The sequence below is a fragment of the Apis florea genome, unplaced genomic scaffold (genome assembly GCF_048593485.1).
Source record: "Apis florea isolate Af1SG1 unplaced genomic scaffold, ASM4859348v1 contig_3493_pilon, whole genome shotgun sequence".
Classification (NCBI taxonomy): Eukaryota; Metazoa; Arthropoda; class Insecta; order Hymenoptera; family Apidae; genus Apis; species Apis florea.
The window spans coordinates 3,342,512-3,367,989 of NW_028256772.1; the positions used below are offsets into that span (position 1 = coordinate 3,342,512).

At 32.2% G+C, this 25,478-nt stretch overlaps 2 protein-coding genes and 1 long non-coding RNA gene across 3 annotated transcripts in view; 2 read left to right on the forward strand and 1 right to left on the reverse strand.

Moving 5' to 3' along the window:
- Positions 1-788: 788 nt before the first annotated feature.
- LOC100867565 (putative G protein-coupled receptor B0563.6) lies at positions 789-18,209 on the reverse strand. The gene is made up of 5 exons (XM_086912764.1): positions 17,630-18,209; positions 3,874-4,023; positions 3,086-3,336; positions 2,587-2,874; positions 789-2,300 (listed from the first exon to the last, which is right to left on the reverse strand). Exons 1-5 carry the CDS (start codon positions 17,907-17,909, stop codon positions 2,040-2,042), a joined length of 1,230 nt encoding a protein of 409 aa, XP_086768890.1. The 5' UTR covers positions 17,910-18,209; the 3' UTR covers positions 789-2,039.
- On the forward strand, positions 2,286-4,296 carry LOC147656947 (uncharacterized). Its single transcript, XR_015293474.1, has 2 exons — positions 2,286-2,589; positions 2,646-4,296. It is a non-coding gene; the product is annotated as an uncharacterized LOC147656947 (long non-coding RNA).
- The window catches only part of LOC100864519 (clavesin-2), a 29,519-nt gene continuing 18,995 nt past the window's right edge, over positions 14,955-25,478 (forward strand). Inside the window, exon 1 of the mRNA XM_086912767.1 lies at positions 14,955-14,974. The gene's annotated coding sequence lies outside the window, so the exon portion shown is untranslated. The remainder of the gene's footprint in view (positions 14,975-25,478) is intronic.

Here is a 25,478-nt window from a genome sequence, read left to right on the forward strand (position 1 = left end):
AGAGGAACGTTCGCAAAATGTCTTAAAAATAGGAATCGAATAGAACGATCCAATTGAAATCGGTCATCGTGACGCGTCAACGGAGTCGGCAGATCGTCGGCCCACGCAATAACTCTCGGTTCCACACCCAATCCACCCCCTCACGAATTATAAAACCGCCCACACACCGCTCGTAGGCGCATGTTTACGATTTTTCGTCGCACGGTTGCATCACGGTGGAAATCGGCGAATGCAAAGCATCGATCGAAGAAACGATTCCACGAAACGACGCGGCACGATCGCGCAGATATTGTCGTTGGTCCGTGAAACGTAGCAATATTTGCCAATGCGCAGGGCATAATGTTCATGTCAATGGACTGAAACGCAGTATCGCCGTGCGGTGATAAATGAATTTGCGATGTTCGTGATGGTTGCAGGTATACATCTCTGTTGTCTCTGTTGCTGCTGGAGAAAGATATTTAACCGTGTTTTAAACGAGTATATCGTCGCGTGAAAAAAATAAAATTGGAATTTTTTGTTAGAGAATAAAAAAATGTGTTTCTTTTATCTATTAGAATAATGAAATCGAACCACACTTTTCGCATTTTTACGGAAATATTTTTATATTAAAAATACGTGAATGAATTTCACGGATTTAAATACAGAAAGGTCAACTTCAAATAAAATGTAGAACGAATATCAATTAAATCGCTTTGTTTATTTATACTCGATCGATTCAATTCGTTTATGAGCAGTTATATAAAGAGACGAGTGTATTTCGAGTTATGCGTTAATTTAATAAAATATTCTTTTTTAACTTCGAGTATTTAATTATTTTATTACGATTGCATAACAACGATTTGTAACAAATCGTAGGGGTAAATATACACGTATCGATAAAAAAAAAGTTACAAACACGTGCTACCTTTAGAAAATATAAGAGTATATCGATAAAAATAAGAACGGTAGTAACTATATGTTGTAAAATATTCTTAACAACTTCATTGGTGACACGATTGTTTCGATTGTTTGTTCAACGATTCGTGACGATTCCGTGACACCACGTACCCAACACTATCGCTCAGTGATTGGCCAATGCTTTTCATTAATAACTCGTTAACAAAGCCGAAATGAAAATTAGCGCAAAGAGAAAAAGTTACTTAAAATCGTCCACGTCAGTTACGAAATCTTGATCGATTTCTGGGACACTTTGTAAAAAAAAACGAAATTATCGAGCAGTTGAATTTAGTCGCCAATAGAATTATTCTATTCACCGCAAGTGTTCATTGGCAACAAAATCACTCTGCAATATTCAATATTTTACATTATCCCAACCGACGTCGCATTATAAAATTTAGGACAGGGGGGGAAAGTTGTTAATATCGTGCAATTTGAAGTATATAGCCAAGACTTATTTTTTCCTTTTAAATCAGAACAATATCTATTTTCGTATACTATATTTTCTAAAAATATTCAAAAAGTACGATTTACGCAATTGGTATCCTAAATCGTGCTTATTTACATTTAGCATGCATAGCTTTTGGTCTTTTTTTTTTTTTTTTGTGTACAATCCAATTCAAATTTTATGAAACCATCATCTTCGTTGGTAACAGTACGATTTAGGAAAATCCTAAACCTAATTCAACTTAGCTTAACCTACCTAAAACAAAAGATCGACTAAAAGGAGATCATAATGAACCGTATTTTACAATGTTATCAATTATTGTACACAATCGATAAAAGTTACGCATCAGTCTTTTTTTTTTTCCCCTCGGCAAATGTGCAATTAAATTATAATTTAATTTAATCGACTTAATTCCTTCTTTTTACATTTCGTTTCGCTATTTAATAATATATATACACAGTGCTCAAGAGGAGTGCACCACATTCGTCACCACATAAAAGCAGAGATACGATTTAGAAGATCGGTACGCATTACGCAACTGTTCCTATCTGAACTGGGATCAGATTACATGTACCGCGTTCGAATTTTACGATCGGTCGAATTCGGTTATGTTCGGGGATTTTCGTAGGATCTCGGTTGGAGGGGGAAAATGGACTTAAACGCTGGCGCGCGCTAAATGACCAGGAGTCGCAACGGCGGTGGTCGGTGGTGTGGTGGTGGTGGTAATGGTGGTTGTCGGCCTGGCCACGGAGGAACGCTTCATCGGAAGTCCTCTTCCTCCCTGATTGCTCTTGCCCCAAGGCCACTGCAGAGTGCGGATCAAGGTGTTTCGGAAATCTTCCGAGAACAGGCAGTAGATGTAGAATGTGATCGAATAATTCGTTACCTCTAACAGATTGGCCAGGGCGCGAAACACCTGCAACAAAAGTCAAGTAAATGTAGTCGGTTTGAAAAGATTATGAATAAGGAAGATTTGTTATCTTTGGCTAAAGTTGTTTTAAAGAGTAGTAGAGGTGCCCCAATAATTATCAAGTGATCAATGATATTCTATTTATTTTACTTGTTGTTTTCTGGCAATTTCATTACATTGTAATCGTCTTAACAAAAAATAATAATCGCAAGATTATGATGGGACAATATTTTGAAAAATTAAATAAACATTGGGGATAGAATATTTGAATTAAGAAGAACAGGCAATTTACCTGGTAAGGGTAATGGCTGAGATTGCTTTCCCTCAACGTAACATTAAGAATTACCATAGGGCTGACGCAGACGAGGAACAAGATGCTGGTACTCCCTAAAAGAAGCACGAGCCTTCTTTCCTCCGCGAACGTTCTCGAATCTTCATCGTTGCTCGTCGTCCTGGACAGTGTCATACGTCGACGACGCTCGCAGGATCGCCGATAGACCACCATTATTCGAAGATTGAAACCAGCCAACAGTATCGTCGGCGCTACTTTGAAAACGATTTCCAATACCACTTTGTACACCTACGTACAATGTAAAAAGACTGGAATGAAAAAGTCTTAGAAAAATTTTGAAAGAAAGAAATTGAGGATCTCGTGGAAGAGTTATAGATTCATTTATTATGTATCAAATTAAATATTATTTTTATCTTTACCTAACTAAAGTCGATAAATGAATCTGCCCCCATCTTTCTCCAAGATACTCGAAAATTCGAAAATAACAATGTTTGATTACTTGATAAAACAACGAGTCGAGATAGAAGTGATTCTCCCTCTTCTGATAAATAACAGGTCCATCAAGCGCCAGGAGGCAAGTCGCCACTTCTTCCCGGAACACATTCGGCAGGTAAACTAGGAACGTGGCGAGGGGAATAAGAGCCACGGTTAAATGCGGGGGGCCACAGAGTGGACGAGTGTGCCGGCCAGGCCGGCAAACGCTAACGTAACGTTCCACTGTCAAAGCTAGCAGCATCATAACTCCAACTCCTGGAAAAAGTATCCTTTCTGTACATATAAGTTGTATAATGCAATCCTTCCATCAGAAGTTTAACGATACTTAATAATTTTTTCTCTTTTTTGATGCAGTAGAAGCTGCTGTATCTCTCCGTGCTTCATTCGATATTCGTGATGTATTTATGTGTGTATAATAATTAAAATGATTAAGTTGCAAGTGCAATTGCTTTGTTTAATAAATAAAATATCATTATACAGGTTAAATAGATCAAACAATCATACATTCTGTACTGTAAAAATGAAAAAGTACTATCATAAGTACTTTTCCTTGTAAAATCGAATTTGATTCATTAGAAAGAAGTATATTTTTTTTTCAAGTTAATTTTTAACGTATATAAGTATTTTATCTTTTTATTATATCGAGAAACATGGTTGACAATCGTCAAGGATTTCTGAAAAAGTTTTTTTAATTCTTCGCTTCATTCCGTTGTCTACGATCGAAAATGAAAAGGAGAAAATAAAATTGGAAAAATTAGCGAAACGAAAATATATTTCGAAGATCGTTCTCACCCAAACAACCGTTCCCCAAGAAGAGCTCGAGGTGAGTGTGATAGAAAGCTTGTATCCAACTGCTCCATCTGCCTGTCTCTTTATGGATAAGAACCCTCATGTCAAAAGGGATGCAGAAAAGAAGCGCGAGCAACGCTGCCGCCGAGTAACCTGCAAGAGAATTATTTTTTTATTAATTTAAAATTTTCACAGAAACAAGATACGGGCATAAACAAGGTTATGTCGCATAACCTACGTGTAGATATATAGTTGCTTTAACATCGAACATAGTTTATGTTCGATATCGAATTACTTGTGCTTTTATCGCATAACTCGTGAGTAAAGGTAAAAGTTGTATTAATTTTTTACATTATTTCGATACTCGATGTTATTCTCGATGTAAAAAGAAGTATTCGACTTTGAAATAAATATTGATTTATTCAAGTTCTTGGTGAAAATTATTTTTCTCGATGGAAAATCCAATTTGCGGAAAAATAATATTAATCGCGGATCTGATGTACGATAGACGATCCAAGACGAAGCAAACATGTATTTCGTATACGAAGAATTCATCGTCGCAGAAATGGTTTATTCGTTAAAGAAAAAAGTTGATAATGAACGTCGCACATTTTAACATGATTAATTTTGTAAAAATTTTTAAAAGCACTACAATATTAAACGACAGAAACATTATGGTATTAAAAAGAATACGATAATTTTTAAACTGTTTAAACGAAAACTTATCGCTACCGAATTCCAATAAGGACTAATCTGCAACGATTTCGATTCACTGCTTCGATTTCAAACCACGTGGCGCTGTAGTCGAAATTGATGGCTTCTCACTCTTTCGGTAGCAGGCTATCCTGCTTACACGAATGCTCGCGTTATTTCCCCTCAAAATCAGACCATTTCCATAAAAAAAAACTGTTTATTTTTCTTGTACAATCAACTTACATGTAACACGGTTATTTGTATGAAAATTGTGATACAAAAAAAAATCAAAACAATATGATAGAAACATTCGTTTCTACATATAGATTTTTCTATATTTTATAAATCTGAAAAATTTTCTCATCAATTGAATTGTTGTGTTCTTTATTAGTTTATTAAGTCATATTATATAAGAAGATTGATCGTGTTGTATTGAAACCAATAAAACCAATAGGTTTAAAAAATTTCCATTCTAAAAGAATTATACTGTATGTATTTTTTTAACGAAACAATCATATAAGATATATTTAAAAAAAGAATTCTTTTTCTTTTTTTTTTTTTTGCATCAATTGTATAAATTAAATTTTATAATTCAATAAGTAAAAATAAACTAATTTTTAGAATTTTTTTAATTAATCTTTACAATCAGTGTCATTCTCTCAACATTATCAGGAAAAAAATTGAAATTAAAATTAAATTACAAAATATTGCAATGCATTGTTAAATTAATAATAAAAATGTTGTTATATTATAGATTATTACATTAAAAGAAATATTCGAAAAAGTCGTTTTTGATATTTCTAAAGGTAGTATTTTCATCGAAGAATTCCGTCTACACGACGATTGCACGGTTGACCTTTTATGCAGAGACGTGACTTTAAGGTCAGTTTCTACTGAACTTTGATACATACAAAGTTTAGATTTATGTGTAAAATTCCTTTTGGATGTTTTGTCCATCTAGACTGGACTGCAAATGCAACTTTATTGGCATTGTAAGGCAACGTATTGTGTCTTAGTTTTCGGTAGATCATAAAATAGATACTTGAATTAAGTTTATTGCGAGCGCATTCTCTAGAAAAAATTTGTTCGCACAAATTTTTCGTAAGTTGGAACGAAAAATAAAACTCTCGATTCTTCATCTCGCTTACTTAAATAAAAAAAAAAATTATTTACATCGATTGTTTATTCAGATTTTTAGGTTGTAAATTGTTTAATTCATAATTGATCGTACATACTTCAATTCTATATATTTTTAGAAAATAAATTCTTACAAGTTCGTTTCAGTATCTAGTGGCTTAAGTCAGAATTTAATCTTGGAAAAAGTTGATCGAATGAAAAGAAATGTGTTAATATATTCATAGAATATCTTTGGAGACCAAAATAAACACAAAAGTTGGTATATAAAAATGATTTATTTATTAAATTGTAAGTAATTTAAATTTTAGTTAGATGAAAAGAGACGGAGACAAAGCGCGACAGCAGTGTGACAAAGAATCATGATTTTATTCAATATGATACATTGGAAAATTTTTAAATTCTTTCAAATTAATAAATATCGATGCAAAAACATTTTTTGAAACATCGTTTGTTTTTGTCCAAATATCTCCAGATTGAAAGGATAAGTCGAGTATAGTATTTAGTCACGTTAGTAGTACAGGTCAATCATTCGATCAGTCGAGGAGTACAGGTTAATAACTTTGTTAGACAAATATACTTATCTGTGAAATATTTACCATTTGCATGCTTATAAATTTTTTTTTTTCAACAGTTTTCTTAATTCTAAAGATACTATTATCCTTTGTATACTTATCACTTACAATAAGAGATATAATCTAGAAATATATCTAATATATCTAGAAAATCTTAGACAAATAGACATAGATAAAGAATAAATAATAGGGAAAAGGATAAAAATTGACTATTAGCATCTTAGTCTATGTTAGATATAAGAATAGATCATCAATCATGCGATATATTTTTATGATCCAAATTCATGGATATTGAATTGATATTATTTCTTTCAATGCAAGGTAAGATAAATAGACTAGACTAAGAAAAATTGAAGACTAGCGCCATCTTTTAAGTGTCAAAAACATTTTTCTTTTAAAAAAATTCAAGAGATGGCGCTGATAGCCAATTCTTACTCTATCTCTATCCTTCTTCTATTATTTGTTTTCCTTGTCTATATGTGTTTCATTTGCGGCACTCTAGAGATGGCGCTGATTGCCTAATTTTTATTATTTCTATCCTTCTTCAACTATTCGTTCTCCTTGTCTATCCTTGTTCTTGGCGCGTAATTACAAACAAGATGTGTTGATTAAACTTTTATTCTCTGTTCTAAAATAAATTATAAATAAAAATCTAGTAAAATGCACGAATATAACAATACTCCAAGATAATATAATATCAAAATAAAAGTTTATTTTTAATCCTTAAAGCTTTTTGTAATGGAAAAAATATTCTTTACTTTTAAAATGTTTCACTATTCCAACTACTTGTTTCACAATAATTTACATAAATGCAATCATATATAAAATGCAATACGTATTTTATACAGGCTTTTAAGATATTCCATTTAATTTCAATTTCAACGCTCACTAACGCTTCAATCTCATTCTGAGCCTATAGAATCTATAGCGGTTGAAAATGACACTAAAAAAATGTAAAAAAATTCTAGTTCCTTCAAGATAAGGGACGAAAAAATGAATTGAACTTTAGATCTATTTTGTACATGTGTAATCGCGGTGCGAACACGTGAAAAATTCACGGTGTTCTTTAGAATGCTGACCAACCATGTAAGCAAATTAAACGGTGTTTTTTCACGCATAATTCTCGGTGAATAATATTCCAGCGTGGTTATACATATATTGTAAAGAATTTTTGCAAAGTGGTCGTTAATATATAGCAAGAATGTTGGTAATGCACAGAATCTCAGTCGTCGAGCTGATGTCATAGACAAGGTGGAGGTCATAAACGTAACATGCTTTTTCACGTTACAAATATTTAAATGAATATTAAATGAATTTTCGAAAGAATATCTTCGAAATTCCTAAAAAAAAATCGCATTTTCCACCTTCTCTCGTATTATATTCCCCCGACACAAAATCGAAATTTCTCTGAAATTTGATATACTTATATTTATTCCGCCAAGATTGTCAGAAATCAATCGATCGAAAAGGAAAGAAAAGAAAAGAAAAGAAGAGAATCGGGTGGAGAGTGAAAAACAAAGAAGTTGCCAAGTTTCGATTGACCGGTCTTTCAAACTCGAGGAGCAAGTTTCTCGTGACGGGAAGCGAAATTTTCGGGCTATGAAAATAAAAGAACAGATCGCAGGGATAGTTACCTAGAAAACAGAATCGAGTGTTGGAAAGAATACTTTAAACGTTTTCATTCAATTTTACAATGAAAGAAAGAAGGAAAGAAAGTTTTCTTTCGTGTTGTTTGCCTTTTCAAAATTCCAAAAATACAAATCCAAACAAATGCTGAAGTGAAATCATCATCTTCTTTTACAATTCATTTTGTCAATTTGATTTTCTATTTACTCACCTTTACCGTAAATCTTATTGACCGCAATACCTGAGTTTCTTTTTTAAAGAAGTACACGGTTCGTTTGACGGAATTTCTCAATGAATCAACTCTGACTTTTTATCCTTGATACGGTGACGAGCTTCGAATGTGATCAAACTCGAATTTGATTCGAGCCAAGGAGAAGAAAGACAAAATTAATGCAACAACAGAAGGAAGAGCAAAGTGTTAAAAGTTGCGAACGTGGAGAATTCCGAGGTTAAATTACGCTGGGTAACGAATCGCTAGGATTTTTATGCACAATATGTGTACCTTTATTCTATACAGAAATATCTTTGGAGGAAAGACAAGATTATGGAGGAGAAAGTTCTTACGAAGTTATATAAGGAGACATATTATGCATTATTAATAATTATTTCTATAAATTTCTAAAACTTGGAACTTTACATGAAGTCAATTCTGATTTTTCAAACTATAAAATTTGCATTAAATCCATTTAAAAGTATTAAAAAAATCGATCGAATGTTGAATCGAATATTTCGAATTTTCTCTGCTCCGGTTAGAGATGATATCCACGCCAGCAAAATCGAAGACTTTTAGCTCGCCACTGGTTAAAATCAAAAGGTTTGTAAATGTAGTAGAGGAGTGGAGAAACCACGAGAGACGAAATAGATAAGGCGAAAAAGCTAAGTGAACGCGAGGAAAAAGGAGAGCGTCCGTTCTTCTCGTTATTCTAAGATACCGAGGACGAAACTTAAGATCGGGGCCACTGAATCTACTTAGCCACCGAGGAAAACGCAATGGCGTCTCCTCCTTTATCCTTTTCACTCTTCTCGCCTCTTCCTTCCCGATGATCATGCAAATTCCGCTTGATGCCCTAAATGAACATCCATTGCGTTCTGTTAAACCGAACCAGACCGTTTTAACGATCTTACCTTACGTTTTTTTCTCTCTCTCTCTCTCTCTTTCCATCTATTCGTCACTTCGATTTTCTCCTTCTATAAATCTACTGTACCGACGCGTCTCTCTGGATATTTGTAAAATAGTGAACGTGATATTCTACTTTTAAAGATGAATGTACACGCACAAACAACATTGCATCCCGTTAAAACAGTCCAGACCGCTTTAACGATCTTATCTACGTTTTCTTTCTCTCTCTCTCTCTCTCTCTCTCTTTCCTTTCTTGTAAATCTATTTTATCGACGGATCTGTCTCAAATATTTCTTAAGCGAAGTTAAGAAATACGAGAATATTAAGAGTATATAATGATATACGATCAAGATGAATCTTCAATATGTTCAAATAGGATTAAGTAGTACAAGTTAAGTGATATAGTCGAGCAATATGAGTAAGTACGGATCAATCATTTTCCAAGTAGAATAGATTCTCAAGTTTTTAAATAACGTATCAATTATATGTTCAGACAGGATAAGTAGTACGAGTCAGTGATATAGAAGGCAAGATAGAGCAAGTAGCGTAATAGTTGAAATAAATAAATGTTGGAAATCGAAACTCTTTTCAAAATCATAATTAATCGTGCATGGGTGTTCGTGCATTGTTATAAAAAATTTACAGAATGTGATTATCGTGATACGTGATTATGATATTTAAAAGAAGGAAACAAATTTTTTTTAAAGCTATATTTAAACGATTAAAATCCATTGATGAAATGAATGTGATTGGAGAAACAATCGTCGTAATATAATTTAGAAAATCGAATATTCGAAGAATTGATTATCGAGTGTCGAAAAAAATATTTGACGACGAGCAGTCGACAAATTTTGATCAATTTTCGTTTTTTCATATTCGCATCGACGACAACTTGATTTTCGTCGGATACGAAAAATTACTCGTTTCGCCAATGACAAAACGTCACCACGGAACAACTGACCCACTTTTTCACAAACTATCGGTAGAATCATACGCGAACAGAATAAAATACGACAAACTTTTTGCCAACTTGACGGCCTCCTTGTTGCAGAACACCATCGAAACTTATCTTATCGTTGTTGGGAACAGAAATGATTCGAAATGTTTTCCTAATCGAAGAGAACAGAGGGGGAACCTATCTCTGCATAATAACGAGAATCATGAGATCCTTACGATCCAAAAATTATTGGCAATATTATTAATTATATTAACAAAATTTTGCAATCTTATAAACCAACCAAAATCTTCGTTCGTTATAACTTCATCCCCGCTATGAACAAATAATCATACGCGTGAGAATACGTGGATGAGGATGAAATCACGCTTTCCGATGGTGAGAGTTGGAAAGTAATTATATTCATTGTGAAGAAAAATAGGAGCAAATAGTAGGGCTTCTATAAAATTTACCGACTCGGTCTTGCTGGCGTGCACCCTCGAGACTTCCGGCCTCGTGCGAAACATTGCTTTTCTCTTAATAGAATGCTCGTTCCCATAACAAACTTCCATCGTCGACCGGTTTCGCTTTTCCGGGCCACGTTCTCGCCGCAGGCGAAATTCTTCCGCCCTTCCGTTTCCTTCCTATATGTAGTAATGTTGTCAAGATGCTCGAGGATGGTGCTTGTGAATGTCGCCTAAATTTTCTTCGCGTGAGAAGAAAGAGGATAATACACGTGGATTTATCGTATCGTTCTTCGTTTTTAAAAATATTTGTTGCTAAAATGATCCTTTTGCGAGGAAAAAAAAAATAGCGATTTAAAAACACGATATAACAAAGTAGAATAAAAATATTTCTCGTATTATTAAACGGATAATTGGAGGTGTTAAAAGATTGTTTATTAATTAAATCGTACAACCACTTAAGGTTTAAAAACGTTGGTTCCATTTCATTTGTTTAATACTTAAGAAGAAGAGGAAAAACAAATGAAATGAATTCGATCATGTTAAAGTATGTAATCGTTTCGATGAATATTCCAATTTTCGTTGTAAATAAATCATCTATGATGCAAATGTAAATTCGCCTTAACGCGGATAAATCGTTCGAACAAACAACAAGGAAGCAAACATTTATCGGGATAAACGATTTCGAATATAACCGATTATATTTCGAGACGTCCGTCAAGCGTTTGAAAATTCAATTTTCCCCGATAAAGGGATTAATGGAATCCATTTATGATTAGGAATAAGGACGCATTGCGATCGCTTCCTTATAATTCGGAACAAAACGAAACCTGGAATGAATATTTATCGGTAACGGTGTAATGCTCTGACATACCGCCATATTGAATTTCATTTCAAACGCGGTGGGCCGATGGGAACGAGAATCGAGCAAGATGGAGCGGTGATTGAGCCAACCTGAGAAGGATGTTTGCCAATTTTCGAACGGGCGCTGTATTTTCGTTTCGAACGAAAATGGTTGGATTCGAAAGGATCTCCACACACGTAAGGGAATCAAACATTTTTAAATGTCCTTTCCTTTCATCTCCAAACGAATCCCCTTTGCAGATTATGTATTGCAAATTAATTTTTTCCACGCTTAAAGAAAAATTAGAGATTTCTTAAACATCATGTATAAACGCGTATATACGTTCGTTGAACAGTGAACGAGAGCGTAACGCTGATCAAATTTTATGTGCAATCTCTATCGTAAATAAGCAAATAAAGAAAATGGACAAGATAATTAACTATTTGTTAATTTGAAGGAAAGAACGAATATTGTAATGCAAATCATTTCATTAAGATTCGTAGGAGATAAAAAGCGAGATAAAAATCGATCGATGAGCCGACCTTCAAACGGATATCAAGGCAGAAAAAGTTTGTCGAGGCAGGGAGCAAGGATTTTTTTGCCGGAATCGCAAGGACACGTAGTCAATTTTCTGGAAGAATCTAATGGGATTCCAGAGAAGGAAAAACCGCAAAGTGGAGAGAAGTATAGTTCAACTAGCTTAGCGCCCTTCGTTTCTCTCAGATTAGAAGACTTCTTGGAGCCTAGTTAATACAAGAATTCTCGAGAATTTTCTTCCAGCTTTGTTAACGAGGGTTTCATCCCTCCTTTCTTCCCTTCTTCATTCTCTTCTTCTTCCTCCTTTTATTAAAACCGATGGACCGATTCTGATCAACTATAAAGCTCGAATCGAATCAAAAAGATATGGAAAGTATGGAAAATTGTTTCGACGAATAAATCTTCAATAGTGATCATTGGAAATTTGAAAGAAAAAAAAAAAAGAACAAGATTGAATTTTTCAAACTAGACAAATAACTCGATAAATTATTGATCCGTTAGTGACTTTGAAGAAAGAAATTAATATTTTCGTTCGATAAAATTGTTTCCAATTCGGTACAACGATTCACTTGTTAAACGTGATTTAAGACGATGGAACGTTTAACATTACATCGATTTCAATTTTCATTTCACCAACGTTTCAATATCGAATCTCCTGAATGACCAACGTCACATACGGACGTCGAAATAATAAAAGGAAAATGGAAATCGTGAATTGCACGATTCCTATATTATCCAGGAGGTGGCATAATTTGCACAATCTGAAACCTGATCCAGTTTTTCTTTTTTTTTTTTTTTTTTCCGATTCTCTTTCGATGGATGCGAAAGTTGCACGCGCCAACAACTTTTCCTCTACGCGTCCCGTGATCCACCTAATTCGATCCCCCTAATTTCGAAATACAGGTGTCCGCGCGAAATGAGAAAGGAATCAATTTAGGAAATCCTTTTGGAAATCAGACCGTGGAAAACGAAGGTGAAACGCGATTAACAATTTCTGATCGAAAAGGAAAATAGAGATTTCGTGTCGTGAATCGCACACGTGATCTTCATTTTGTGTTATTTTAAGTTTGAAAGTGTCGGAGGGGGGGAAGGGGGGGCCTCGAACCGCGTTTACATTGCAGGCAAAAATTTTTGAACTTACATTTTGCGATTATCTTTAATATCGTGTTAATCATTGCTCGATCCCGATGATCGATAAAAATCTATGAATTGCGAATGTTTTTATTGTTTAATATGGTTTTTAATACGCGAATATAGATGTACCAGATTACATTATTTCTTTGAAAAGGATTTTTACAAATTAATTTTAATACAATAGCGGTCTTAATCTTTACGAAATTTACGAAAAAAAAATTTATCACAAAATCATCGTCCCGATTTTATGCATATTTATTTATACAGACAGATAAATAATGATAAAATATTTTTGTAAGTATTTTTTAATAGGCATTTTCATTGAAGTAATAAAAAATTTTCAATCAAAATCGGTAAGCAAAAACCTGTTTATCCTATCCTAAAAAAGTAAAGATATCTCATTCCTCTTTAACGAATTATATATTTGTAATGTGTAATCGATGCATTATTACATTAATCCTTCAAAAAGGATCTGTTAAAGGATATAAGGTTTTCTTCAATCAAAATTGATTTAAAAGAGGTTAGAATTTTTGTTGTGAACGCCCATATATAGAACATTGTACATGGATGGAATCAATTACTCACGTGACCACTTTTTAGCGGTCACTTGCCGTATCGACGACAAAAAAAAACCGTACCACAAGCTTAATATCGAAATGAATTTCGTGGAAGAAACACATTTTCTTCTTGCTTTTCTCTACTCACAAATAGTGGATCGATCACTTTCACCCTTTGAATCCCGCGATACTCCGATTTCAATTACTGCTTTTCAATCAATTTTTCGACCGTCCACAAACAATTGCACATCGTTTTCCGATCGTGATTTCAAAATTTCAAGCTTGAACCGTTCATAATACAACGTATACTGACTTCCGATCAAAAGTGATAACTGATTCGTGCACTTTCAATCGATAATTTTTCCACGAATATTCAACGAGCATCGTGATTATTTGTTGAAGAGTAAGATAGATTAAATAAATTCGAACGAGATTCCGGTGGGTGAGAATTCAATGTGGAATGCGGTTGACACGTGGCGGATAAAGATTCGTCGAGATCGTACGTCATCTTTATCTATCACACGCGAACATATATACAGATATGTACACTCCATGTTTTATACGTCATATACGTCGCATTGGACCATAGCTTTCCGAGCACGTCTCAAATTGCATTTCCTTACGCACAAATTCTTCCGCCCCAATACCCCAGGATTCGCAATATTTCCACGCTCAAAGGCACGTCCTTTTAGTTCGAGCCCCCCTGATCCTCGGTCTCACCCTGTTCTACATCCTGTGCATATCGATAGATCGTGGCTTCCATCTCATTTGCCAACCATCTCGATACACGCTCTCTCTCTCTCTCTCTCTCTCCCTTTCAACTGATTCGTTTAAAATTAACACGTGTAAACCACGCATATTTACATGTTCTTACAATTACAGAAGATCGATTTAAAAAGCTTAGGTTAATTCCAATTGAAAATCAGATTTATTACCAAGATTTGTAAGTGATTTATAATATTTGGAAAATTAAATTAAACATTTTTTTCTTTTTTTTTTTTTACACGATCGTAATGTTTTTTGAAGAATTCGCAAAGAATTGGAATTCATCGTAATTGATTCAGTATATTATAACGATTATTTGATTTTTGTTAAGCCAAGGATCATCGATCGTAGATATATAATCTTTGCCAACAGAATTGGCAAAGATTATAAATTAATGTTAATTCGCTAATTTCATTTTCAGACAAATCAATTAACAAAGTTTAGTAGCCTTCCCGTTAAGGGAATTAAGGAGTGAGCCGAACTTCGATATCGTCTATCGATATATAACCGCCGAAAAGACGAGGAGGATATCGATCAAGGGATGAAGAAGAGAGAGAGAGAGAGAAAATTCGAGAAATGAATTCGAACGAGAGGAAAGAAGAAATGATAAATAGCGAGACGAGCGGCGTTAAACCGTTTAGCGGAGGGAAAAAGCAAAGATGATCACCGGTTATCGAATCTTGGAAGCCAGGAGAAATAAAATCGAGGGAAGGAAGAAATAGTGAGTATAAATTATTAGAAGAACTAAACGAGTAACGAAACGGGTACAAGTTTTCGAGATTTTTTTTTTTTTTCCTCGAAATCGAAAGAGGATATTCGAGAGCTTTTTCTTCCCTTAATTTCCTTCTTTAAAGCAATCAAGTTGATGTGGAAAGTTGATGGAATTTTTTGCATCCAGGAAGCGCGGAAAATTCGCTCCCGTGGGTATCGATATCGCGTTTGATTGCTGCTTCTTCTTCTTCGATCGATTTCTGCGGTCTCGATAATTTTCAAGAAACGTCAGATAATTTCTCCACCTTGCGACGCGCGAGCAGAAAAGTTTCTCTCGCTTTCAAGATATTGGGATTTCTTGGGAGTATTTGATTATTTGAATTCGAACGATTTCAATTCGTATTTCTTTGAAATACGTTTTCGGGATCATAGTTTGAAACAACGTGATAATATCTCTTGCCTTATAATAATATAACAACGTTTCTGAAATGAATTTTATTTTGATCGATTTGCACATGCAGTTTTTGGAACGTAATTATAAAAATAGTATTCGTTGATTCATTTGTTAATTCAACATCTTTGTGTTGTATAGATATTTCTTGTTTTTCTTATTGAAATCGTTGATTGAATATTGCAATTCTATATATTCCTGATAAATATTCACTTTAATTTAAAAAGAAATCTTAATAAACACTTAGAATATACATATACTGGTAATCAAAATTTCAGAATGATCATCTTGGCAACATATTTCAGGACCATCAAATCACAGATCTCTCCCTTACTCTGTATAATTATTGCATGATAATTCGCGAATGATAATTTGATAATTTACTCGATAAACATTAATCACACAAAATAATGATTCATCAATCTAGTAATAAAGAATTGTTTTATTAATTGAAATTGTTAATATATATATAAATGTGTCACATTTCTAACTATAGAATTGTGTATTCGAGCATCGAGTTGAGAGAAGAAAGTAATGGAAACATAGTGATAGAAATTACCGAAATTGAATTGCCCTGTAATTTCCTCCTAATGTACCGACTTTGTCTCACCGGAAATGAGTGTGGACCCGATACAACGACTAAAGTCTTTCGGGAATAGGAAAAACATTTGATATTAATTTTCGTCAAGGCTTGCAAAAAGGATTTACAAGTATAATTGATATTTATCAGATTAACTGTTTATGAGATATTTAATTAAGTTAAAAATTATCTTTATAGAGTTGTTTAATTTTCACATGAGAATGAATCTTGTTGGATTTTTGTACATGTACATTTTTATACATGAAATCACAAGACTATAATTTTCTTATCTTTATACTCTGTAGTGGAATGTCTAAAATATTGTAGAGAAAAGATGTAGACAATTTATTATTGGCTTACCTGATTCAAATAAATTTCAATCTGATATTTTATAAAACATTAAATATCTCATAAACTATTACTCATCTACATCAATCAAAACTTATTATAGATTATTATGGATTATGATTATAGATTATTATAGATTAGATTAGATTAAGCTCCATTAGTTAGATTCCAAATCCATTAGATATCGTTAGGATCAATTTCTTCTAACAAAGAAAAAGTTCATTAAGAAAATACAGATATTACGCTTAAAGATCTTTCCTTATTAGACATTTTGCTAAACGAATGAAGCGTAGCTATACAAACATTGCATCCAACTGCTAAACTATATATATATGCCTCGATTGCTAAACGAAAACCATGAATATAGCGTAGAGTTATTTCAGAATTATCCGCTAACCATGACGTTGTTACTTTGGCCGTGTGTCAAGGCAATAAAATCACCGTTCCATTTGGCCAAATCTCTCACCTCATTTCTTCTATCGATTATAAACAGTAAGAGTTACGATCTTTCCCTTAATTTCCTTCAACAGAATGCAAATTGTGGATTTTAACACTTGTTTAGATGGTCCATCGTACCAAGATTAATATCACCGTACTTTCCTCTTCCAATATTACGTAAACACGAAATAAAATTGTTTCAAGATATTGCGTCCTGGTTTTAAGTAACGATCTCTCTCTCTTTCTCTCTCTCTCTCTCTTCCTCCCTTTTTTTTCTTCTCCTTTTAAGAATTATGACCGACGTCGCCGCTTTGACGATAATTACGCTCCTTTTGCAAATTATAATTTCTTGAAACGTTCATATAGATCCTGTAATTCTATTTCCTTTTCTGGTAATTATTTAGAAAAAGGTGTATAGGTCATTCTTTGATCTTTGGTCATTTTTGTAATATGATTTTTTTTAAATGTCAAGGACATTATTTCTGAATAATGTTGTTCATTAATTAAAATTTGTCTTCGAAACGATTTAGATTATTTATTTAATTAGATCAATCGTGATAGTTTTAATCAGATTTATTGCTGCAAAACAATTGATAGGTTGTCATCGAGAAAAATAATTGGTCGAAACCCAATGCAAGTCATTGAATGAATTTTTATTTAAATTTTGACTCGAGATAAAGTTAAACCTCCTTAAATCAAGGAACACGAATCAATTCAAATAAAAGCTTGTTTAATTTCTAGCTTCTAAGATTTTTTCGTTCATCAAGATAGGTTGACAACTTTTTAATCTCGATTAAAAAGAGGCCTTTTTATATTTACTTTCCTTTTCTTTTTTATCTACGACTTACCCCTCATGTAGATGTAAGCTGTTCCTCGCATGTTGCGCCTGGTGAGGACTATCAGATTTAAAATATTTCCAACGATGCCAAAGCAACAGATGGTAGGCAGAACAATGCCGTAGCTGATTCGTTTCAACGGCGGTATTCGAGGATCCTCCAACATTTCGAGATCTTCCTGTAAACGGCATATTCGTGTCTCTGTCACATTCACTCCGTCGATCATCTTGCTCTCTCTCTCTCCCCCTCTTTTCCTCTCTCTTGCCCCAAATCGTTTGATTAAATCGTTCATTTCATCTTACATTCCGTGGATCGAAACTTCGAGCATCGCTTGTTCTTCGCCATTTGATCTTTCTTTCGATCGATCGACGAGGGAAGCAGTTTGCGATGCAACAAGTGTATGTAACGATGAACCGGTGTTCATTTCTTGGACACTGGAACAGTCAAGACACGTCTCGTGGTTGATTGATCCGTCGAGGCTTATCGATACGATACGATAATTCGTTCGTCCCTATTTCACCGAGGAATCTGAACGAGCCCTTCCGGATAACTTGTACGCCGCCATTTTCTATCCTCCGCCGAATTCTCTCGTGCTCACCTGAAAGCAAACGATATTTTTCGGTTAGAAAAAAATCTTGGTGCGTTATCTGTTACGTTACGCGGCATAATAAGTTTGTGTAAAGTGTAAAGAAAAAATTGTGTGGAATATTTTTCGGAACAGGATATAATAGAGAGGATATTAAAAATATTCTGAATTTTTTTTAATGTAAATCGTATTTTTAAAAAATATTGGAAACTTGAGAATGATGACTGATTTTTAATCTCTGGAACTCTGGATATTTAATTGATAAAAAAAAAAACTGTGTTGTAGAATACAGAATATATATTCAATATATTCGCGAGAATTAATTTGTTTCGATTTGTTTTCAGAATCGATCCTCTAAAAATAACGAGTATATCAACATTTTTATTACGCTTTGTAAAAATTCTTATAAAACTCGTTTTTACAATTACTATTTTATTTATAGTTTTGATAACACTTTTTTAGTTGAATGTACATGCGTGTAACTGATTGTATCACACAATTATGCAAATATCGATAAAAGATTTGTAGTTTCGCATTGCTGCAAGAGAATCGAGGTAACGAGGAAAGAAGAAGTGGCAGTGCCAGATGGAAACGGATATAATTCACGTTTCCCTGTAATAACAAAGTTTTCCGTAAGAAAATCTAGGATATATATATCTCGATTGTGGAATGCACAATATGCGTGGCAAATTGAAGGAATGAGAATTGGAGAAATGCAGTTTAGATCAAGTTATGCTGCTCCATTTGAGTAACTAAAGAATATTTATAAAAAATTACATTCAGAACAGTGTACACTGTTCAAAAGTATAACGCAATCTTCATTAAAATATAATTCTAATCCTTAGCAATTATATTCGTATTAACACCCTAACAGATAGTTTAATTTTCAATCTCAATTCAATGTCCATTAGTGGAAACTAACTTTCGATTTAATTTTCAAACATATATTCCTACATAAGAAATAAGAAATAATTTATTATTACTATAAATCATTATCACTATAAATCGATTAAATCTTGATATTTGTAAAGCTGGTTTAGATATCAGTTTTTCGTTACAACACATAATTATAGTTTCTAATATATCGAGAAGGTAATAAACGTGTAATAATTAGTCCTCCATTAGTTTGTACACTTTGATCAAATTTAAATGTTATTAGTACAAATGGATCAAAGTGTCCTGATGACTTATAAATATAGTACAATTCAGATATCTTGACTCACAATTTATAGTTTATTGTCATTGTAGATAAAAATAATTCTTACTCTCAAATATAATTCATATTAATCAATTTCTTCAACTTTGTGATTACATAGTGCTTTTTTTGCGCGAATGAGTCTTGCTGTACTAAATTATCAAGAAAATTCCCTAGATAAACCTACCTAAAGTTACCATGTACATTTGTTTCACCCGCCTAAACATTTCTACGTGTTGTTGAATCGAGTTTAACACGTGTTCGTATTCTCATATTTTAATTTACGCGGTGTTACGCGTTTCAAAAATATTTCACACGAGCGTTTACGCGGCGAGTTCTCCACGCGGCGAAGATTTTTGCGCGAGAAACGAATCCGAGGAAGCAGAGCGCAGACAAAGTATCATCGCGGTCGGGAAAGATTGAAGAGATAAAATATGAAAAGCAAAGAGGGAGGCGTAACTTTACATCTTTTGCGGATTTCATAAAAATTCTCATCTCTTGTACCACTTTTCTCTTTACACCAATACAAACACTTGCCGCTTTTCAATCTTTTCCTCGAGCGTATTCTTTTGTAGATGAATTAACTTTTGTTTTGCTTTGTTTTATTTAAACATTGATTAATCTATATTATATATCTACGTAACAGCAAGATAAATGTATTGGATTAATCGCAGAAATAACTAATAACTCTTGATAAGATTATTAATTTACAAAAATAAAATAATTTATAAAACATTCGAATCCTGTGCTGATTTTGAGATACATAGAAATACATTGTTCAAAAGTTATCTAACGTAACCTATTATTCATATTTCATTTTTATTCATCGAGTATATTCACGAGAAAATGTTTCGAAGTTTAGCAAAAATTTTGAGAGCAACAAATGAATTTGATAGCATTTCTTTGTCTGTATCGTATATCCCATTAGGTGATGATTCATTCAACTTGATTTCACATGATCGTTAACCGTGGAAGGAATAGAAGAGAAAAAGTTGAACAATAATAGCGATATTATACGCTATAGAAAAATAAAACTGTCAGTGAATATAACGTAAAATACGATAACGTATAATACACGTGATAGTTTGAATCTTTGAGAAAATATGGTTTCTTATGGAATCGACTATCATTGGTCATACGAATGGTTATTTGTGTTTGCGCAATCACTATATTATTACATATGGAGAACTGGAGCGGACGTTATGTTTAAAACAAGTCGCGGGAATAAAGCATGTCGTATAGTTAACACATGGCATGATGTAGACATTCAAAACATAATGTCGAGAATTATAATCATCAAATGATAAAGAATACCATATTATTACGTAATAAGCAAAAGAGATAATAATAATAATTTACTCTCTTAATTAATTGAAATCTTCTGAACTTTGGTCCTTTAGCTTCTTTTTCTTCGTGCGAGCAATTATATATATATATTTTTTTTTTTGATTTGCTATAAATAATATGAATCTTTCATTCTCGAATCTGAAAAAAATATATGGAATATTTATAACTGTTTTCAATAAAATTAAAGACTTATTTTGAGAAATTTTAATAATAAAATTTTGAAATGAAATTCGATGTTTAACCGATCCAAGTTGTTCAGAAAGGATTGAAAATTCTCTTCCTGCATAGAACTCTGGAGAGTTGTTTTTGAGAATATTTTCCGCAAATAGACATGCATTGAGATTAATAGTCCGACAAACAGTAACTTTCACTGTCAACGTAGCTGAAGAACAACTCTCGAGAATTTTATTCTCAAATGTATTCGTACCCTTAGCTACTAACTTTATTATTACACCCCAGAGTTATTATACGCCTAGAGTTATTATTCTAATAGACGATTGACTTTTCGAGAATAATTTTCATTCTCAATCTAGTTTCCATTAGCGAAAAACAACTTCTGAGAATTTTACTGTCAAATTCGCATCTTAACTCTTCTCTTTAACTCTAAGGATATAACAATAAGGTAACAAATATTTAGAAAGAATCATAGAAAGTATAGGATTGAAAGTAAATACCTGCTGCAACTTTAACTGTTTCTTTTTTCTTTTTTTTTTTTCTTTTGGCAATGAATCAACAAAATCTATTATATTAGCACGAAATGTAATAAATTAATTAAAAATAGAATCTAATTTGAGAAATAATGTTTTCATTGAGTCACGTTTAAGAAATTTTTGATCAGTCAATTAACATCAAATTATAATACTTCATCTCATCTTGAAATTTAATTTGATAAACTGCCTAACATATAGCATGTACAACTTCAATCTGAAAAGAAATGATTTCATCTGTTCTTTTTCGTCTGAAGATTTTCGTTTCCTTTCGATGAAATTTGCGGTGAAATTTTGTTTAACAAAATAAACTATCCACGTTGCTACTTCATTTATACGTTTAAATAAATCGGGTATCTTGATTGGTATGAAACGCCGAAATAAAAAATTGATACACGGTGCAAAGTTGTGGAAGAAAGTTTGTGTAGCCATGTGCATGACCCGTGTCTACAGAAAACTGTAACGAATTCTCGCGACTTTTCTCCACAAATCTTGCTTTTGCGTTTAGCCAACAGCTGCGACGTTAATACCGATCCTGTATTATGCATTCCTATCCTTTTCGACAATTTATCGAGACAAAAACATATCCATTGACTAAATGATACATCAAGGTCTTCGAGTTTTAGCCAATGTAATTTTCATAAAAAAAAAAAAAAAAAAAAGAATATTGATAAAATCTACACGTATATATTTTTCGAGATATCTACATTTCTAAAGTGAATTTAGCTCTACTCGTATAGAGAATATATAAGAATATAGAAATTGTTTATAAAATTGTTTATAAAAATTGTATACCATCTATTAACTACTAAATAATAAACGATTTTTGGTAACTGTGACTTGGATGTTTAAAATAAAATTAAATATGAAATGATTTAATAAAATTAAATTTCGAATTTCATTACACCCGAGAAAAATATTTCCAAGAATCGAAGAATAATTTTATTTTATTCAAATATATATATCGATACAGTTTACCATATTTCTCATCGTGATTATTATCATCCAATCTTTTATCGTTTAAATTGCATATTCGATGGAATTACAGAGAATATCGAAACCAAAAAAGAATCTTTGAGCCTTTAAAAATGAATATTATCTACCTCGTGATTGTGACTTTCCTTTTTCATTGATACTTGTAACATTACATCATATCATGAAGAAAGGATATCTCGAGTCATGGAGTAGTAGAACTCTGTAGAATTGGCTTGTATGCAGAAAGTGATTCTACCTTGGAAATTTGTTGATGATATTCCAGTTTGACTATGCTCCTCGTGTTCAAAGTTTATAAAGACCAGTGGGCGAGAACTACCTTAGCACGAGTATTCCCTCGACTTCCGGTGTTTCGTATTCTCCGTGTCAACAATGTTAACGGTTCAATTATATGCTCAGCCAACAGTTAGACATATAATAGCTGTTGAAAATATTCGAACAGAAAAATATAGTTTTAATGAAAATTTACAATGAATTATTATAATTATGAATAAAATAAATTCTTAATATTTCAGCACTTTTTCGTGTTTTAAACAAAATTTTGTTTGAAAAATTTTTTATTGGGTGATAAAGCCAATTAAATTCTGAACACTTTTCAATTCAAAACTTTACTGTATCTTGCATCGTTATGTTTATTATGTTTAAGAAAGCGAAAAGATTTTTTTCTTAATGTATGATAATCAAATTTCACTTTTAACGAATATTATTCACATCCGATTCACATTAAAACGCGACGTTAAAATCAACGAAAAGGAAACAAAATAAATGACAACATAAATCTTGAGAGAAAGGGAAAAGAAGAATAAAATATCATAAAATAAATTAATAAAACATAACGTGACATTCTTTAATTTTGCAATTTTGAATGCCAATCATTACTTTAAAAACAAGCTATTCGAGCGTAATCTCAGGAAAGTAATTTCTTGTTTCTAAACTTATCTAATTAAATGCTGAAAAATTAATCTGAACTTAACGAAAATTTTCATGCATATTTTTTTAAAAAGCTAATAAGAAGATAGAAATAAGAAATTTCATTTGAATGAAATCTTTGATAAAAAGAAGAAAATATTTTTTAAACGTAGGTTTCCAGTCAATATCTAAGATTTGATCTTCGAAATTAGCACATTGACATACAATCAACCGCGTCAATTGTTTCGCAAGGATTTCCTCCGAAGTATTGATTGAAAATTAACAGAAATCCCTGGATCGTTTTCATTTTCTATAGAGATTTGTGCGAGAACACGATACCAAACTGAAACCAAATCATAAACAAATCGTGTTAAAATGTGATACGATTACGTCCCAAATATATATAAATATATATTCTCAAAATTTTCAAGATCTAGAATTTAAAATAAATTAATAATCGTGTCATATTTATAAATTCAAAAATTTTTTCAGATTGTATAATTCAAACTTAATTTTTAGTTTACGTTCGTGAATTTTTAGAATACAGTAGTGATTCTATTCTTTTGTTTGTATACAACTCATGAAATAGGAACCATTATGTACATCATTTTGTACTGCTTTTAATTATCCATTTTTATCCTTTTAATTATCCATATTCTTTTAGTTTTGTACTAAATATAATTATATTCTAGTCTCATAATTATACATTACAAATTGTAAATTTCTGTGCTATAATAAAAAAATGAAATTTAAATTATACAAAAGAAAAAAGAAGTTTAAAGATTAATTAATTTGATAATATTATAAAATTATAAATATGTATTAAAATTATAAATTCAATTCAATTGAAATTACTATTTGAAAATATTTTATTTAATACTTAACTTATGGACAAATTCTATTTCCTATTTTTTTTTTACAAAATATTGTCAAAAGTAGAAACTAAAAATTTCAAAGAATAGAAAATAGAATTAAAATAGAAAATTTTATGTTTCTATATATACAAATTGAGCTTTTTATTATTATGTTTTATTATCTATAATAGTGTGATTTTAATATATATATTATATCGTAAAATTGTTTATTATTGCTTATTATTATTATTATTATTATTATTGTTATATTGTTATAAATACTATTATTTGAAATATTATTATTATTTTCCTTATCTCAAAATAAATACCTATTTCAAAAAAGTATTTGTATGAATTAGTATTAAAATATATATTTAAAATAGTATTTTTTTTAAATATCATTTCGAAAAAAAATTTATTTGCAAAATTTTATATCAAGAAATAAAAATATTCGTTCTTACTTATTATTTATTTTTCTCAGTCTTCATTCAAATAAATAATCATTTAACCAAAAAATGACGATAATATTCCCAATATATGTATCTAAATGTAGAACATGTAGAACATGTACACTTCACAAAAGCATAAAGTTTCACGAAAACTTTGACTAAATCGCAAACTGTCCTTGTTCTGCAAATACACGCACACACAATATATAATAAAATGGTTCATTTTTATCGTATTACTTTCGATAATGTGCACAAGTTCCTCGAATATACCGAATTCCATCAAATTCGCGATTTTAGTTTTCTTAGTTTTCACATAACCATGAATATTACTGTAGTTTGCATCATGATGTTCGAGATACTATCGAAACAGGGAACGAGATAGCTCGAATCGATTCGATCTGATTCGCGTTCGATTGAATTATTCGATGCACGTCTCGTGTGCAACATTTTTAATTTAAGTTCGACAGGGATCGCACACTGTTTTTTTCTCTGGTACGGTCGATTCGTGAATGGATTTCAAATGTGATCGAAACGCATCAGTAATAACGGTACCACAAAATTATATGTTACTTCATCGAATGGAATGTGCGCCATCGATAACGTACGGGCATTAGGACAGAAATTAGGTTAGAAATTCTACGATCAGTAGTGTCGACTCGTCCTCCGTAATCGGTAAACTTTTCTTCTTTTCTTTGAAAGATCGGAAAAGTAGTTGACGAGATAAAGATCAAAGAAGAATCGTGACTTGAAACAACAAACGCAATTCGTACTCTTTCAATTATGATGAAATAACGGTTTGTGAGACAACATTAGAAATCATT

What these genes read in the sequence shown, in the direction of transcription:
- LOC100867565 (XM_086912764.1), bottom strand. Translation starts at nt 17,909, where the DNA reads ATGAACGATTTAATCAAACGATTTGGGGCAAGAGAGAGGAAAAGAGGG. An exon ending in TCGACTCGTTGTTTTATCAA is followed by an intron (nt 2,875 to 3,085) that starts GTAATCAAACAT and finishes CATTGTACGTAG; the next exon opens with GTGTACAAAGTGGTATTGGA. An exon ending in TCAGCCATTACCCTTACCAG is followed by an intron (nt 2,301 to 2,586) that starts GTAAATTGCCTG and finishes CTTTTGTTGCAG; the next exon opens with GTGTTTCGCGCCCTGGCCAA.